At 44.9% G+C, this 19,065-nt stretch overlaps 1 protein-coding gene across 1 annotated transcript in view; it reads right to left on the reverse strand.

Annotated features, from left to right (window-relative positions):
* Window positions 1-19,065, reverse strand: part of LOC147673707 (maestro heat-like repeat-containing protein family member 1) — a 95,840-nt gene that overhangs the window by 13,372 nt on the left and 63,403 nt on the right. Inside the window, exons 19-20 of the mRNA XM_086946407.1 lie at window positions 10,803-10,922; window positions 9,811-9,909 (exon numbers count right to left, since the gene is read on the reverse strand). Of these exons, the coding sequence (XP_086802533.1) occupies window positions 9,811-9,909; window positions 10,803-10,922 (219 nt within the window). The remainder of the gene's footprint in view (window positions 1-9,810; window positions 9,910-10,802; window positions 10,923-19,065) is intronic.

Here is a 19,065-nt window from a genome sequence, read left to right on the forward strand (position 1 = left end):
GACACAATCTGGACATTTTTAAACCCTTTTCACATTTACATAATCTTCACAACTAACCAGCTCCGCTGTAATCCTGGCGTAGCACACCGTGGAGGCATTCGGGTTTTCCCGGTGGGCCCGATGATGCAGCATGTCACCAACCAGGGTGGTGAGTGAGGGCTTCCTATACAAATCTAATAAGACTTGCATACTCATCTTCTCTCCTTTTGTGCTTCTATACATTTATTGATTTACACTCTTTCATTGTTTGAAGCTTACTGGAAGTGGCCCAGATACTTGCAACATGGAATTTGGCGCATCTCTTGTCTGTGTGTAATAGAACCGGCGATCAACACTGTTGCTGGAGTTTAATTGCCACATCATATTTGAACCAGCACTTTGCCTCTAGAGATTAATGCATCGGACAGCGCATCTCCGCCACTGCAGCTTGGTGAGATTGAGGCATTCCCTCGACTGTGTGGCAGAATCTGGTGAGGCACATCACTCAACACCTCTCGACTCAAGCACCCATCTTCCGAACTGACACATCGCCATCGCTACGTGGAACAGATCGACCCATCTCACTGTTTGTGACCAGGAAAGGTACTTTGATCACTTGGTCCTGCATGGGTCCTGTAGCTGGCCTGCCCTTCCACGCGGTCAGCCTGAATGTTGCCCCGGTCCAGCACGATGTAAAGTAACTTTTTTAATGCTACTTGCTTCTAAGCGCTTCACTGCATGTATTCCTTTAACAATTAATATCTCAACATCTATACATTGGATTTTTGTCATTCTGGTCTTGTTTTGTTTATAATAGTGTTAGTATTTCTAAACCTGTATGGAGTCTTTTTGTGGAGTATTATTTCTGTTGCTGTGTGTTGCCTCTTTATATAAGCCTCACTGCTCTGTGCCAAGCTACCAGAGGGTGAACACAGGTTATCTTTTAGTGTGGATCTAGCTTACCTAGGATTACCGCTTCTGCTTGGACCGGCTGCATTCTTTTGCCAACCAGACACCCAATTTCTAACACATGAGACCAATAGGAAAGCTGGGACAGGAATATGACCCCGTTGACATGCAAAATTAAGGGAAATATGGTGGGATAGATCTCCCCCCGATCATGATGGAGTAAAGAGCCAGCCAAGTCAAGAATAACTTTATTTCAGCTCAGAGAACCATGAAAAGATTTACAAATTAATATGATTAAAATACAATATATCTAATCAACAAGAGAGACAGGGTCAGGACGTTACTCTTTTACCCCTGGGATAATCATTTTCAACAACAAAAGAGCAACAATGAAAGATGCATAACAGAGACAGATAAAAGGTTTTAAATACTTATATCCCAAATAATTAGTGCGAAATGGTGGTGGAAAAGACTATGACACAGAAAAGAACCCTCATCTACCAACAAAGTTGGCGATTGGTTTCATCATTGGGTTCTGTCCGGTCAGAGAAGGCATAGTGAATGTGCCTAAAGAAAAAAGTGCCAGTGAAGTTAAAAGGAAGCCAACAATTCCCTATACCAATTTTAATAGAGGACCGGGGGGACCCAGCCACGAAACTTAAGCAGACTCCCCTTACCGGGTAAGCAACAGGGTTAGGCTGTATGGGGAGTTTCTCCTGCCCACTGTTCCAGCCATTTTAGCCGTTCCAGCCATTCCATTGATTAACTGGAGGTTGCCTACTAGGAAGAAGCTGTTGTACCGGGTACATGCCCAACGGAGATGGTAGGGCTGCAGGGCACTGAGATAAGTTTGGGATCTGTAAATAGGGAGACATCTGGCAGACATACCATATGATGTTCTATGACCAACTTGAAGCTAAAGAGGATTTACAGAGATCCCAGTTGTTTATTTACCTACTGTGCGGACATACACTGGTTAGGCACACAGGCCACATAACAGCGCTCACAAGAGTACAGTCCATTAGAAATCTGACTCATGATGTTAGCTATTGCTAGGAAAGGCAGATCTTGCTTATACAGAATTCTGGTGCTAAATGTCCCAGATCGGCTAAACAAATTGCAGGAAAGATATGAGTCAGACCTGCAGCCCTTGGATGATGACAAATGGATTAAGGTAAACAATGGCAGCCGAAAATGGGTAATATTGCCTCACCTGAGATTAGACCAGGTTAAAGAATATATTAAACCCCTGAGAGGCTATGAAGGATGGGGAGGGACAGCTGCCCTGAATATTTTCGTTATGGACAGGCCAGAAGCTCCTTCATGCATGTGGTATGGAAATGCCAGGTGATTCAGGTGTATTGGATCCTGCTATAGCCTAACCTACAAAGGGTATGCCAATTTCTGATAGAACACAATCCCACGTTGGCTATCATGGAAGTATTTCTGGGATGGGATGGGTAAGGGGACAAAAACTGATGATTGGGACCGGTTGTGTTTTGCTAAACGTCACAAAGCAGGCCCTTGGAGATGCTGTCCCCCACAATCTCAAAGTAGCCAAGAGGGATGGTATAACTGCTCTTTAGCTGCGGAAGCAGTGTACAGATCCAGAGGGTAACCACAAAAGTATGATAGAATCTGGGCACAGTGGAAAGTACAGCACAAAACACCCAGAGCTGGCCACCCATAGGAAGTTCTTGGTGGAAAGTGCACAGTTGTCCATGGCACATATCCATCTATAGTGAACCGGATTGGTAGCAGCAGACTTAACTGACGTCTACTTCATGGTATTCCAGAACTAAATGGGATGTTGTGCAAGGGGGGAATGGGATAGAGTGCTATGGAGTGATACAGTAGTGTGATCTTAAATGTGTTGAAAACTCAATATTTTTTTTTTTTTTTAAATAAAGAAATTACTATCCAGCTACAGGAAAACTCAACAAGAATTTCCTCTTGCGCAATAACTGCTCTTGAACCAGTGTGAAATTGCAGCAATGAAACTCAACCAATCTCTTCACTTTGCTGTCAAAGCTGACCCTGCAGTTGTGCCAGCTGGACTTTTCCCCAACTTTTATTATTATTGACTGAAGTCCTACAACCTATCATGGGATTTTCAGGCTGTCAGAAATCCCTCAATACGGTGAGCTGTATGGCTACCAGGTCAGTGGAGTACATGCTTCCACTGCCCAGCCCAAATGGAGTTCATTATTTGATGGGCTGGCCCATCTATCAACACTCCAATATTTCTGAAGTTCAGATTATACAAACATCTATGCAAACATACATGCAATACCAGTGTAAAGTGTTAGAGTAACTAGCTAGAGCTGGGACTGCTGTTGGTGCTGTTGCATTTCTCTAAGCTATTCATCTAATCTGAGCCTTTCTTTGTCTTGCTTTTGTTAGCCACTGATCATCTTAATCACCATTGTCATACCACCAGCCAATGAGCAGAGACCTCCACATATATTAGCTTGCATGATTTTACAATAGGTCTCGAATTTGCACGGGTTAGAGCTATAGACGTAAATGGCAATTTCTTTTACTTATGTTTTTTGGTTTGGAGTGTAGTGGATGTATGTGGTGTCCAGTGGAATTATGTTGGTTGTATTCAAGTTGTTAGTTTTGAAATTGTGTGGGGTGGAAGTGTGTGGTGTATTTGTGTAGTGGAATTGTGGTGCATTGTGAATAGATAGGGGTGAGAGCTGCACAAAATAGATAGAAATGGATGATAGTTAGAGAGGGATAGGTAGTTTGTGCAGGAAATGGTGATTGAATTTGAGAGAGAAGAGCAGAAAGAGTATGTGAAAAAGAAGGGGAGAGCAGGCCACAGATGCATAAAAGGGAGCACATGTGTATGCGGAAAACACCTGAAGAATAAGAGGAGAGTGTGGGTTTGAGCGACAGAAATTTGAGATAGAGGAGCAGAAAGTGTATGTGAGAAAGAAGGGGAGAGGAGGCCATAGATGCATAAAGTGGGGGCACATATGTATACAGGAAAGTAAAACACTTAAAGAATAAGAGGAGAGTGTGGGTTTGAGTGACAGAAATTTGTGAAAAGGCATGGTATGGAAACTGTGCTTGAGAACTCAAGTGAACCGTATGAGAGAGGCGGGAAGAGTGCATGAGAGAGCGAGAAAGAGCAGTGAGAGAGAGTAAGAGAGAGAGAGATAGAGGTACAAGTGGAAGGGGCACTAATAATAGGGGGGAGGCGAGAGGTGGACCAGTGAAGAGCGTGAGGAGGTACAGGAAGGTAGCAGATGTGAGCAGGCAGTATAGAGAGAAGACAGGGAGCGTGAGGGAGGGATGGGAGAGATCAGCGGTATTGTAAGATGAGAGGGGGTACTGGGAGTCTGAGGGAGAGATGAGAGAAGCAGTGGGTGCATAGGGAAGTGATGACAGGGTTGATGATAGTGCAAGGGAGTGAGTGATGTGTTAGATTGGAATTGTTTGTTGTGGAATTGTATGGCATGGTGTGAAGTTGTGTAGAGGAAATATGTGGCATGGTGTGCTCTGGAATATGTGGATATAACTGAAGAGTGATGATGGTGGCAGCAAATGGGAAGCCCATGGGCAGGCTAAAGCCCTTCCAGTAGATGCAGCATGTCACGGTTTGAGACAACCCATATGCTCCGTCTAGAGCTGAGGCCTAAAAAACATGACTTTATCCAGCTGCGTGTTTACCATCAGAGAGATACTAAATAGTGCTGCAATGCTTTGCCTGTACAAGGGCATATGTGTTCTCTTCCGTGTTCTCAGAGTGAGACAGAGAGCAAGATTGAATGAGCAAGCAGACATTGTAGTTTATGAATAAGTCGTAGCAGCATTCCCGACAAACAAAATGGCCAGGGATGGCGAAGACAGCGAAGATAGCAAGGACGAAAGATGATGCATCGCGAACACTCTACTACAATGACCAGAGTCCTTAGGGGCAACTTCCGCCGGTGTGTGAGTAGTGTGCAACCCCACCCCCTTTTTGTAACTTAAAGCTCCCTTGAGCAGTGGGCTGACGAGCCTGGGATCCCGCACCTACGCACCCGAGTGGTACTATACCTGGAAGATATTGGCAGCCATCGGCGACCCCAGAACACTGCCTATCCCTGCTGACGAGGGTTGAAAACCCGAAACACGTGTCCAGGGATGGCGAAGACAGCGAAGATAGCAAGATCGAAAGATGATGCATCGCGAACACTCTACTACAATGACCAGAGTCCTTAGGGGCAACTTCCGCCGGTGTGTGAGTAGTGTGCGACCCCACCCCCTTTTTGAAACAAAATGGCTGTGTGTGTTTTGACCACGGTGTGGGGGCAGTTGACAGATTTGTAGATGCAGAAAATATGGGTGTCACTAAATGTTCTATATGTCATCCTGCCCTTGGAAGAATGCCCACAAAGGTAATCCTAGAAAAATCACATGTACATGCAATTACGGTATAATCGATATAATAACAGAAACATATGTAACAGGTTTCATTGGATCAGATAATGAGTGTAAAATGACTTTGACAGTTACCAAAATGTTTATTGTGTAGCACCTTACAGTTTGCCACTGATTTCCATACACATACTAACTGTTTGACCTACATTTACTTTCTGAGAAAAATAGGCAATGTTCATGTTTTATTGACCAGGCAGTGCACGGAGTGGGAGGCCACTTCAGTGCGGGCCACACTTTGCAGGAAAAGGCCCTACCTGCAGAGCCCAGGTGGGCGGTGTAAAGGGACAATTAAATGCTCACACTTTCAATTCCACTACAGTGTGAGGGGTGCAAGGCCAGAGGAGTTAGAATCATAGAATAATGAACAAGACTAGCCTCAAAAGAATTGAAACAAAGATTCCAGCAATTTGCGGCAGCCCCGGCTGCCAGGGCGTGTTATACACATTTCCAACATGATACGACTAATGCTGAATTACCATAAACATAAAAGTCTACCACAGTTGGCAGCTCATCATGCTCAGAAAGAAAAAAATTAAATGTAGAAAGTTACTGTTTGTAGCATGCTTCATTAAATAAACCCTGGCCTACGACGAAAGGCCTATGCAGGGCTTCAAGTGGTATGAAAAAACTGGTGGGTCCCTCAAAGGGGCGTGGCAAGAAGATTACGGATGTGGCTTAAAACATGTAAGCTAAAAATATGTGCTTATGTATAGTGTGCCTCCCCACTAGTATTTTGGAGCTGCTGTCATTGTACCCAGATATATAATACAGCAAGTTACATGGCTGATACAACAAGCCCAGGTTGTCAGCTTTGTCAATGGTGTGTATTTCCATTGGCTATATCTGAGGGGGAACATTTCCATGCCCTTTTCAAATAATGTGTTTCCTTTTAAGTCTTTTCTCTCTCAATGGGGGCTGGTTATCAAAGGGAGGATTTGAAAAGGTTAGTTTAAATAGGCCATCTTCTGTTTTTCCTGAGTTTAACGCAGGATATCCAAGTAAAGCCCTTGCCTTTCTCTCAAAACTTTTTTTCCTGCACAACTTATTTTTAACAACCTTGGTGTTTAACTAAATATATGCTTCAATACCTCGATTACACACTCAAAGCATTTCTTCCTGCAGAACAGTTGTCATGTAAAAATATATGGTTTACATGTAAAGCCCTTTAGTGCCCTAGGGCCAAGTTTACACTATTTAAACTGCCAGAAAAAAAAGAACGAAAAAAGCATAACGTGACCTTGGTGTGGCCTGGCAAGTCATATGTCCTTTTGTGCAACAACAGCATGTAAGCATAATCGTTGCCTTAATTGCAGAAGTATACAAGCACATGAAGGGCAGAAAACCTTCCCTAGTAGAGGACAATGACAGTTAATGTCATTTGTAGTGAACACTGTATAATGCACTCTGCATTATATTGCTGTTCTGCAGAGTATGTTGCAATGGTAAAAGACCCATGCTTCCCTGTAGCAAGGAACTTCCCCATAGCAGCGGGATCAGAGCAGACATTCCAGTTAAAAAGAGGAATCAGACAAAACGGAGGTGTCTGCCTGGAGGGTGCGGGCAAAAATGGAGACTCCGTTAAGGACCAGTCCAAGCACTTGCTTTTTAGACCTGCTGGTGCACCAGCAAGACCCAGCCCACTTAAAGTCCTCGGCCTATGTGATATCTATTTGTGCCTGGGTTGTTAAAAACATTATCTGCAAGACGTGCTGCAATGCTATGAAACTACAAAAATGCAGTTACATGAGCTATAAATGAAAACATACATTATTAATATTACGGTGTTCAGGCTGTTAAACATGAACATGTGCGCAGAGTCAGAAGGAGGAGAGCAGAAAGAAAGTATACGAGTAAACTGAATGTTTCTGCTGGGTGAGAACGAAACCTGCAGAGAAGACTGCAGCCCTATGTAGCGTGTACCCCATGTTTTCACATCTTGCTTGGTCCCATCTATGATCTTACTACCAGGTCATATAGGCAGGCTTGCTTCCAATATGATCTGACTGAGCGCTCCTATTTGATTTTCACAACTTAGAAGCGGTGTTTTAGCCAACACAGCATTGGGCATTGTCAGAATTATGCTCTCACTACAGAAAAACAGCTTTTTACACGACAGGCATTGTGCTGTTGAAATTCCAATTTCTTTGCGATACCCCTTAGATCAATGAAGCAGCGGCCATAAAGGGGCACCTGCTGAACAACGGAAACACCACAAACGGAAAACAAACCTGAGCCAATAATGTGTTGAGATAAAAGCACAAGATAACAATAAAAAAGAAGCATTTGCAAGATCAACGAGAGAGTGCGCCTGTAACCACCGTGCACAGTAGCTCTAACCAATGGAAAAAGTATTCCCAAAATGAGTACCTAAATTGGCCACTGTGTTAACACATAAGTAATTGGCTGGTGCTTTCAGGGGGGGTTCAATACAGGAAGAGGCATGATGTATTCATGCCACGGATGAATGGAGTGACGATTGGGGCAGCAAAAGGGAAGCCTATGGGCAGGCTGGTTAGAGCAGTGCACACGCGCTGTCTAGAGCAAAGACCTATGAAGTAACCACTTTTGTAAGTTAAGAGCTTTGCAAGAAAGCGGATCTTTAACCTGTCGGAAAAAGTAATTTCATCCATCTAGTGACGGCTTCATGCAGCTTCTGGGCACTGCTAAACTTCAAATGAAAAACCTACATTTCATCACACTTAATATCATTTATAAACTTATACAGCTTATTTTTATTTCGTTTAAAGGGTGCAGCTAATAGGTTTCATGCCTTAACAAACACATTTTTTGTCACAGCTATTGGCGCATTTATTGGAGTGCAGCTTCCACTTGCCCTGGTACGCAATGTACTGTGAAATAAGTGAGGGATGTGTAATGGCTGTTGGTTATGATAAAGTTTAAACACAATTCTTTTTCTGTGCCAGACAATTGTGGTGGCGCAGGAAACATAAATTATTCACTCAAAGTTGAATTATGGTGTCAAAGAACTTTTGGGCAGCACTACCTTATTGCCCTTGTCTGCTCAAAAGACTCTTGTCCCCTGCCAGTGGTATTTAGGTTAAAATTTAGAAATTAAATATTGAGGAAAAAAAATTGAGGAAAAAAAAAAAAAGAAAAGTGAGAAACTGATATTTCAAATGTTAATGCTGTATAAGTATCTGAAAATGATTTTATAGGATTTTATTCTTGTTGTAAGGTACACAAATCCAAAATCCTATGCCTAACCATAATGCTATCACTATCACTTGCCCATTACTATTATGTACTATAACCGAAACCCAAACCCCCTAACACTAGGAGGATAATATTCCCACCACTTTTCATAGACCGGAACCTACTTCATTCCAGCAAAGTATGCTGAACAAATTATTTACCCTAACCCTGTATCATGCCCATACTTCATCTCTAGCCATAAAGTTATCCCTAAGACTAACATTAAACAAGAACTGTTCAGTAACTGGCACAATATGCGCAGCCTGAAGTCAATCTCTATCCTTTATGCTTACATTAACTCTACACCTAACTTTAATGTGTACCATTACCCTAACCCTAACTCTTATTCACACACACACACACACACACACACACACACACAACCTCAAAGGCGGCAGGAAGGCCACGAAGAAAATGCCCATCAAAACCAATGATCCAGTGAATATTGCCTTACCCGGCTGCCTAAATCAACCCTGGCCTCAGTGTCACCCAGCCCCCAAATACAATGATCCTCCCATGTGTGGTTCTCTGCCCCTACAATGCAATCACACTGCCGTGTGTCAGGGTGGGTTGTTCACGTTGGCCTCATGAAGGCCCATCCTCAGACAGGAGAGGTAGTCCTGTAACACAACACACCAGTGCTGGTGCCGGTTGCCTCCTGGCCCGGGCCAGTCACCATTTCAGTAGGAGTTTAGAATACAGTAAGCTGTGCTATAGAATATGGACTCAGCCGTATACCTTTTCCTCAATGTAACTGTATTCTGTAGATACAGAGCCCAGCCTTTACCCAGGCCTGTTGTTTGATATCGAGTACCACTCCCCCCTTGAGTCCAGGGCCTGGTCTTAGACCCGGTCTTGTATTGAACACCCACATTCCTAAATGTAAGTTGTCTTGGAGGGTGGCATTTGTGCTCTATTACTTCTGAAGTCATGAGTAAATCAAAGGAGAAAGTAAAGGTTGAATGGCTTGTTTTTATGGTAAATTTAAGAGATTCTTGCATTTGGTATCATAAGCCCCTTCAAAATAAATGTTCTAAACAAATTTCTAAATTTCTTCAACAAATGTTATATACACATGAGGAATGGAAGCTGCACTGGCCATTTATTTGATACAGTTTTGTTTTCGGAATTGTAGACTGCCTACGTCTTTAGACATATTTTAGCTTTTCTTTCTCGTAAACTTTTATCTAATTGTAAAATACATTTAATAAATGTGAACCGCCGCTGCTGAGGAAAGTTTGAAATATGAGACAGAAAGAGATGCATGGTTCTTACCAGCTCAATATCAGAAAGACAACCCTTGTACGCTTCAAGTACCTGCCGGCATGCAAAAGGATGAACCTTGGCACATGTTTGGAAACCAATTACTATGCCCTGCAAATAGGGAAAGACAACTCTCAGCCTCAGGGAGACAATAGACATTAACCAAACACAGACATTTAGTACAAGAGATTTCAGCTGGTATTGGTGAATGATTGTCAACTAGTAAAGCAAATATATTCAGTGGCCTGAAAGCATGATTTAAGGATACCTTCATACAGCTATGCTGGAGGGCCATTACCATGCTACTTAAAAAGCATCTTTGGACAATAAGATGAGAGTTTCGTCACTATTTGTTTTCTGTCACTTTGTTCTCTCTGGTGTTTCACATAAAGGAACTGCAAGGACAGTTCAATACACAAGCCTTCTTTACAACAAAGGAGTGCGATTTCTTTAGAAGTGGTGCTTATCCTTTCTTCCTCATGTCTACTGTTGTCTATTTTGAAGGCCTTTCTGAGAGAGTCATTTCAAAGTCATCACATAGCTTTATGTCTTTCACCGCTTTATCTGCTACATTGATTAAGGTTGATTTATCTTGTTCAAACACTGGCTTCTATCAAGAGAGATCACCTAAAGAGGCTCCTAACTATCCCTGATGAAATGCATTATTAGTCACCTGAAAAAAGGAGCTCTACATTCAGTTTCTGCTAACTTAGTCCTCATCTACTCTGTAGAGGGGTTTGACTCTACTATAATTTGCCTATGCACGGAGTACAAAATCACACTTTTGGGTGAGAGGAAGTACTGAGTGAGGAATGTTTCACCGGTCATCAATAATTTACCATCAAGCTCTATGAATGAAGTTACAAATCTACACAATGTCCATCCAGATGCTCCACAGCCCCATATGACTACCTTCTCAACTTGTTTTTGTTGTGGTCGTACAGGGTGAAATACTCTCGGGAAATAAATCTATGATAATTGTAAGAAATGCACTTGGTACTCACTGCATGGTAAGGCGTAGCGATGAACCTAGTAGATTCGAACATGCCTCGAAGGAAGGGTAAGATCAGTGCAGTATCATCACAGCTGGCCATGCACTTACCAAGGCACTGGAAAATAAAACCCTAATATGGGAGTGAATTAAAGACAGTCTGAGTTAAGAATAAACAGCATCTCCTGCTCACTCTATAAAAGTCTTACTTATCTTGGAGTATTCATCTTTGATTCACTCTACGCACATATTTGTCTCACACTTTCAAATAGCACTTAATAAGTTGAGTGAAATGTTTATTATCTTATGTATAGTATAGTTATATTTTCTGGACATTGTATAGATTTGTATATGGTCCTGAATATGACTCAAAACAAGGAAGTGAGGGGTAATGTGAGCCAATGAAGGTCCATTACCTAGGCTCTGAAAGTGCTAATGCAGAAACCAGTGGAAATACTGCTCCTTTCAGAAAGCAAAGTAGAAAGAAAGGCGGACAAAGAAAGGGGAATCCTAAGGATTTTTTCTTGCTGCCTTCACAAATCCATGAGCATGTAATGTCTCATCATCAAGGGTGTTCTTCATAGGGCTGGCAATGCAATGCCCTGTGGGCCCCACGAAGGGTCGCTTTAGCAGAGATCTTTTTATTTTTGCCATCTGATGAAAGTGCCAGTGTGAGGGCGTTTTGAATGTGTGAGGTTGAGTGAATGTGTATAGTGAAATGAAGAGAGACTAAAAAGAGGTATTCAACTGGACTTTAAACTGATGGTTTCCTTGGCAGGTTTAAATAAAACATAATTTGGTACGGGCGACTACAGGGAGGTTATGTATCCAAGTAGCCTAAATCTGTGAATGTGGTCAGGTCAACGTGTTTCTTGCCTGTTAGCCCAAAAAGTATCTGTACCACATCTTCAGGACCTAAAAAAGGGAGAGCTAACCCTACCCCACATCTAAGATGTGATATAAAGTGTAGGTAATCCCCTAAAAGAAAATACCTTTGTTCAAAAAGTTTAAAATTGATCGTCCAACTTAGAAAAAAAATGAGAAAATGAAGAAAACACACAGTAAACCAATGTTTTGCATGTATGGGTCAATGTGTCTCCAGGATCGCTTTTCCGGGACACTGTATGTGCATGCTATTGTTATGGCTGATCAGTCGCCACAATGTGAAGGAAGTAAAAACACACTAGTACATGCAATATAACAGAACAGGCAAGTGGACATACCGGTAACAGACAACATAAAACCAATCTGTGTTGATGTTACACAGTGTATCACAAGTCGTCCTCAGGAGTGAGTGAAGGGTCTTACCCTTTGGATCAGTGACCTATAGGTCAAAAGAAGAGTGTAGTACTCAGCTGCTAACTGTGGAAAGAACAATAAAGAAACAGCAAGTCAAGGGGACCCAAATTGCCTTGGGGTGAGAAAAAAAAGAAAAAACTGAGAGTTTTCAAGAGATGCAACCATACTCATGTGGTTTCTGTACAGAGAGCGCAGTAGACCTACCATCCTCTGTTCATCTGGATTGAGACTGAGCAGGGGAGAAGACCCGTATTTTAAGGTGCAGGTAATTGTAGTGATTGTCCTTGGGTGGGGTGCATGCGACCGTGGGAAGGAGTGATGACGCACTGGGCCCCTTGAGATTCCAGAGCCATGATTCGCTTTTAAGTGTATCCAGAAACTGAAGGACCTCCTGGTAAACACCAGACCTCTTATTCAACAGTCTCACATGCCGAACACCTTGTGGGCCTTACCACCTGTCACAGGGCACTATCCCTGTGGGTCCTACGGGGTATGCCCACTGACTAAACATTCCTAAGAGGTCAGGTTGGGTCCCTAATTCGCCTGGAAACAGAAAAGTCACAGTAACTGCAGTACAAAAAACTGTGTTTACCTGATCACCTGCCTTTGTGGCCTTCATTACGCGGGAATGACCACGAGCGCTATCGAACCAAGAATAATGGAGCACTGGAGCAATATATGCTGCAGACACAGCACTACAAAAATGTGCCATCACTTTTCCCACTCTAACCACTCTCCAGATGACCTCCGGCAGATAATTTTGGAAGCAATTAATTCATGAAGCCCTTTAAACCTTTTCAGAATGGAGCAAGGGTGGATTTTATGCCTCTCCACCAAAAGCAAAGGTTTGAAAGTTGAAATCCTCTAGTGCGAGGTGTAATTCAGTCCCCTGTGAAATCAGATACTCTCTTACTATAGCTGGATTGACATTTTCTTCATACATGGGATACTGGTATACCATATCACCATTGACACCATGTCACATATGGAATGCCCGGCTATGGAGTCCCAGACACCACACTAAGCAGTGCTTATGATAAGCATTTTGCGACTTGGCATGGGTATCTTCTTCAGTAACACAAATGATTCTGTTGATACCAATGAGGTGGTACCCTCCAATAAGAAACCATTTAACTGTCTTAGTCTACTGTTTGAGATGAACAAGTTACTTACCTTCGGTAACGCTTTTTCTGGTGGATACAGTATCTGCCTGTGGATTCCTCACCTTGTGAATATCCCCCTACGTCAGCAACGTTCGGAAAATTCTTGGTAGCTCGCCGGCGTAGACAACGTCACAGGAACGCACAACATCGCGCGCGGCTCCGCTGACGTCACCGACTCCATAATAGGCCTACGCCGGCGTGATGACATCAGTTCCGCCCTTTTTTCCGTGCCTTCGAGGCACACGGACGGACCAAAACAATAGATATATACACAGTATACACAGTACAAACTAGTCAAGTTAACACACATAGTGTGAATATAACATAGTAAATCATGTACAAGAACACACTTCCTTTGAGGATAACATGTATACATTAAAAAAACATTACCAGAAATTCAGGTATGGAAGAGTGGACAACGGGGAGGCGGGTGGGCCTGTGAGGAATACACAGGCAGATACTGTATCCACCAGAAAAAGCGTTACCGAAGGTAAGTAACTTGTTCTTCTGATGGATACATCTGACAGTGGATTCCTCACCTTGTGAATGGATTCCCACAGCAGTCCCCACTCCCGGAGGAGGGTGTCCACTCCTCTATACCAGAAAGTCCTGAAGGACAGTACGCGCAAAGTGGCCGTCCCTCCTCACTTCGGTATCCAAGCAGTAATGCTTTGCAAAAGTGTGGAGGGAGGCCCAAGTTGCCTCTCTACAAATGTCCTCTACAGCAACACCCCTAGACAAAGCAGATGTTGATGACTTTGCTCTAGTAGAGTGAGCTCTTATACCCTCTGGAGGTTCCTTACCAGCCAGGTTGTAGCAGATCTTGATGCATAGAATAATCCATCTTGAAAGTGTGCGCTTGTGCACAGCTCTTCCTTTTCTACAGCCATCAAATCCAACAAACAACTGGTCATCCACTCGATAGTCCTTTGTCTTATCAAGATAAAAGCTCACCGCCCACTTAGGGTCCAGACGGGGAAGCCGTTCCTCCTCCTTGGAAGGGTGAGGGGGAGGATAGAAGGTAGGAAGGGTAATAGACTGTACTAGATGGAAGGGAGTTACCACCTTAGGCAGAAAAGCAACCCTGGTCCTAAGAACCATTCGTTCAGCATGAATGGTCAAGAATGGGGCTTCGAACTAAGAGCTTGAAGCTCACTTACCCTCCTTGCCGAGGTAATAGCAACCAGGAAGACCGTCTTAAAAGACAAAAGTCTCAAGGGACTCTTGTGCAAAGGATCGAAAGGAGAACCCAGTAAGCACCAGATTCAAGTCCCATTGAGGTACAATAAAGGGAGTAGGAGGAAATGTATTCGTAAGGCCCTTTAGAAATCTTAAAACAACAGGAGACTTAAATAAGGACGGCTAATCCGGCAGGCAGAGAAATGCCGACAAAGCCGAAAGATAACATTTGACTGTAGCAACAGCAAACCCTTGCTGCGCTAAAGAAAGAGCAAATTGAAGTATAGCTGATAAACGAGCCCTCAAAGGATCGATGGATTTCTCCCCACACCAGGAAACAAACCGAGACCACCTATAAGAATAGATAGACTTGGTGGAGTCACGTCTGGCCGATAGAATGACATCCACCTCATCATGTGGGAGAGAAAAGGAATCCAGGTTGCCCCGTTCAATCTCCAGGCATGAAGGTGTAATGTCTGGAGGTGGGGGTGTAGAACCTGCCCCTCCATCTGAGAGAGGAGATCTGCCCTGAGAGGGAGACGGAGCGGCGGGCACGAGGAGAGGTGGAGAAGATCTGTGTACCACACTCTTCTTCGCCAATCTGGGGCGATCAATATGACTTGGGCCCGGTCTTGGCGAATCTTTCTCAGAACCCGAGGAATCAAGGGTATGGGAGGAAACGTGCAAAGGAGTTGTGAGCCCCAACTCAACTGAAACGCGTCCCCCAAAGCTCCGGGCATCAGATACTGGAGACTGCAGAATGACGGGCAGTGAGCATTCTCGTGGGTGGTGAACAGGTCCACCTGAGGACTTCCCCACGTCCAAAAGACGTGACAAACTACCTCTGGATGAAGCCTCCGCTCGTGGTCGGCCTAGAACTGCAGACTGAGACTGTCTGCATGCACGTTCAGAACTCCGGCCAGATGATTTGCCATCAGACAAATCTGATGGTCCTGAACCCGGGACCAGTGACGCAGAGCCTCTCTGCAGAGACACTGCGACCCGACTCCTCCCTGTTTGTTGACATACCACATCGCGGTGGTGTTGTCCGTCAGGACTTGAACCGACCACCCACGAAGGGCAGGGAGAAAGGCCTTGAGTGCTAGACGTATCACCCGCAACTCTAGAAGGTTGATGTGAAGCAACCTTTCCTCTGGAGACCAAAGACCCTTGATCTCCAGATCCCCCATATGAGCACCCCACCGTAGAGTGGATGCATCCGTTATCACCGTGGCAACCGATGGAGGTAGATGGAAAGGCTTTCCTTGAGACAGATTGCCTTCCACGCTCCACCAAGATACATCCGCTGCAGCTTCTCTGGAGATCCTCACAGACTCCCTGGGCCCGATTCACAGAACTAACTTAAGAGAAAATCCTAAACTTAGTACTTTTGGTATTCACAAAAGTTAGGACTTTGTCTTAAGTTTGTCTTAAGACAGACTTAAGACTGACTTAAGACAAAATCCTAACTTAAGTCTGTCTTAAGTCTGTCCTAAGTCTCTCTTAAGACAAACTTAAGACAAAATCCTAACTTCTGTGAATACCAAAAGTAGTACGTTTAGGATTTTGTCTTAAGTTAGTTCTGTGAATCGGTCCCCCTGAGATCTCTGTTGTGTTGATACCACTGCCTGCGGAGATACAACTGGAGGGCCCTCATGTGCCAGCGTGCATGGTTGACCAACAGAATGCAGGAAGGCATCAGACCGAGCAGGCGAAGGACCTTCAGGACTGGAACGACCGCTCCATTGAGAAAAAAAGGAATCATTCCCTGTATGTCGAGAATCCTTTGAGGTGGAGGGAATGCTCGACATACAGTTGTGTCCAGTACCGCACCTATGAACAGGTTGCGCTGGGAGGGCACCAGGTGAGATTTGGGTACATTTATTGAAAAACCCAACCCGTAAAACAACTGAGTTGTGACTTGCAGATGATGGAGCACTGTCTCTGGAGATTCTGCTTTGATCAATCAATCGTCCAGATACGGGAATACAGGTATCCCCGACCTTCTGAGATGTGCTGCCACCACAGCCATGACCTTGGTGAAAACTCGAGGTGCAGTAGTAAGACCAAACGGAAGGACCGCAAACTGGTAATGTTGCGATCCCACCGTGAAACGGAGATACTTTCTGTGCGACTTCAGGATAGGAATATGGAAATAAGCATCCTGCAAGTTGATCGACACCATTCAGTCCTCTTCCAGCAACGCCTGAAGAACCTGAGCAAGGGTGAGCATCTTGAACTTCTCCTGTTTGAGGTAAAGGTTCAAGATCCTAAGATCCAAGATTGGACGAAGTCTGCCACCCTTCTTGGGAATCAGGAAATACTGGGAGTAGCATCCCTGACCCCTTTCCTGCCCCGGAACCACCTCTATCGTACCCTTTCGTAACAGTGACAGGACTTCCTCCTGCAGGAGACGTAGGTGGTCCTCTGAGCAAAATCCTTGGCAAGGAGGGTAATCTGGAGGAAATTCCCGAAAGGGAAGAGCATACCTATTCTCTACAAGATTGAGAACCCAAAGATCTGATGTAACCGATTCCCAATCCCGTAGAAAATGGTAAGCCGACCCCCTGCAGGACCCGCATGATCCAGAATGGCGGATCTAGGGCTGCTTTGCTGATGGTGAAGGGGGTTGGGCAGAGGAGGAGGAAGATTGACGTCCTCGAGGACGAGCTCTTTGTTTGCCCCTGTAGGATTTATATAGTGGATTTTGCTGTTGCTGCTACTGTTGAGTTTGACGGTAGGGATGAAAGGACGAACGTCCAAAACCTCTATACCTCTTAGTCGCAGAGCCTCTGGACTGCAGCCCCAAAGATCTGGCAGTAGCCCTACTGTCCTTAAATCTTTCCAAAGCTGCATCAGATTTTTTGCCAAATAGTCCAGCACCATCAAATGGCAAATCCAACAAGGCTGCCTGAACGTCCACAGAAAAGTCAGATGACTTCAGCCAGGCAGCCCTTCTAGAGGCAACAGAAATTCACATAATGCGAGCAACTGAATCAGCAGTGTCAAGACCACTTTGAATCACTTGACGTGCAGCCGCCTGTGTATCGGCCAACACCTCATTAAAATCCTTCCTGCTGTCCTCAGGAATTTTAGGATCCAATTGCCGTACAGAGTCCATCAGGGCATGTATATATCTCCCCAAGAGACATGTGGCATTGGTCGATTTTAGAGCCAAACTTGCCGAAGAGAAAATCTTCTTCGCAGTCTGATCCTGTTTCTTGGACTCCTTATCCCCAGGCACTTGAGGGAAAGCACCAACAGTCTTCTTCGAACAGGCTGCCTGTATAACCAGACTTTCAGGCAAATGATGCGAGGATAGAAACTCAGTATCACCAGGTGCTACCCTATACCTCCTTGCAACACCCTTAGCCACTGCAGGAGCTGTAAGAGACCTGTTCCAAACCTCCGATATAGGCTCAGTCAAAGCCTCATTAAAAGGAAGCAATGGTTCCACAACTGAAGATGGGGCATGGAGGACCTAAGTCAAAAGATTAAACTTGTATTCAGCTGTAGGCAAAGTCAAATTTAAAAGATCCGCAGCTCTTTTGATGACCACATGGTATGGTGCAACGTCCTTTGAAGGGGCATCGGATACAGAGGACAGCTCCCATTCAGGGGAAAGCTCCAAACCACTAGCATCCCTCAAATCATCAAAATAGTCCTCCTGAAGCTCACCTTCTTCCACCTCAGCCGCAGCCTCTCTAAATCTTTGCTCCTCTATAAGGCACTGAGCTTCTCGCCTCGATCTCTCCTTCCAGAGTCGCGCCGTCGGATCCGTGACCGACTCCGACGGAGCCGGTGCCGAAGTTGAGATCGGATCCGGAAGCCCAGGTCGCTGCTCACGAGGTCGAGCCGGAGCCGGCGACGATGGAATCGGCATTGACGACCTCGGAGGCGCCGAGAAATGCCAAGGCGGAGCCGGCACCGGCATAAATGGCAAAAAAGGAGCTGGAGCATAGGAGTGCGGAACTACTAAATTATATGCCAATGGACCCATGGGACCCGGAGGTGCACCATAGGGGTACAAAGCTCTCGAGTAGACTCCATACATTGTGTTTAAAAACGAAGTAGGGTCTTGACCTGGAGCTGGGAAGGGCGGGTAAGGACCCACAGGATGCTCTCTCGGAGGTTCCAGATTCGCCTCCTCTTCCACAGGCGGATGGACTGGAGTCATCGAGCCCTCAGGTAATGGAGCCTCTTCTTCCTCTCGAGCCGGGGACGGCGCGGAGAGGGATCCGATACCGGAGCCGGAGAACGCACTGGCGACTCCAAGGGCGAAGCCTCACCTTCTGGAACACCAGGTGAAGGAGACACCTCATCTTTTCTATGCCTCCTCTTAGGCAACTTCGGTCTCGACTCCAAGACCTTACTGGAGTGATGTCGAGATCCATGCCTTCGCTTCTTATGCTTCTTCTTCGTTGACCTCGAAGCATGACCTGATGATGACCTCGAAGGCGATGCCTTGCGGGACCTCGGCCTCGACTTCGACCTCGCCCTACTCGAACGCGATCTCGAAGTCTTCTTTTCCTTTCTACCTTTCAACTTCGCCACCAGAAGTTTTGCTTCCCTCTCTCGAAGAGCCTTCAGGTTCATCTTCTTACACGAAGAACAGCCCTTGACATTGTGGTCCGA

The sequence above is a fragment of the Lissotriton vulgaris genome, chromosome 12 (genome assembly GCF_964263255.1).
Source record: "Lissotriton vulgaris chromosome 12, aLisVul1.2, whole genome shotgun sequence".
Classification (NCBI taxonomy): Eukaryota; Metazoa; Chordata; class Amphibia; order Caudata; family Salamandridae; genus Lissotriton; species Lissotriton vulgaris.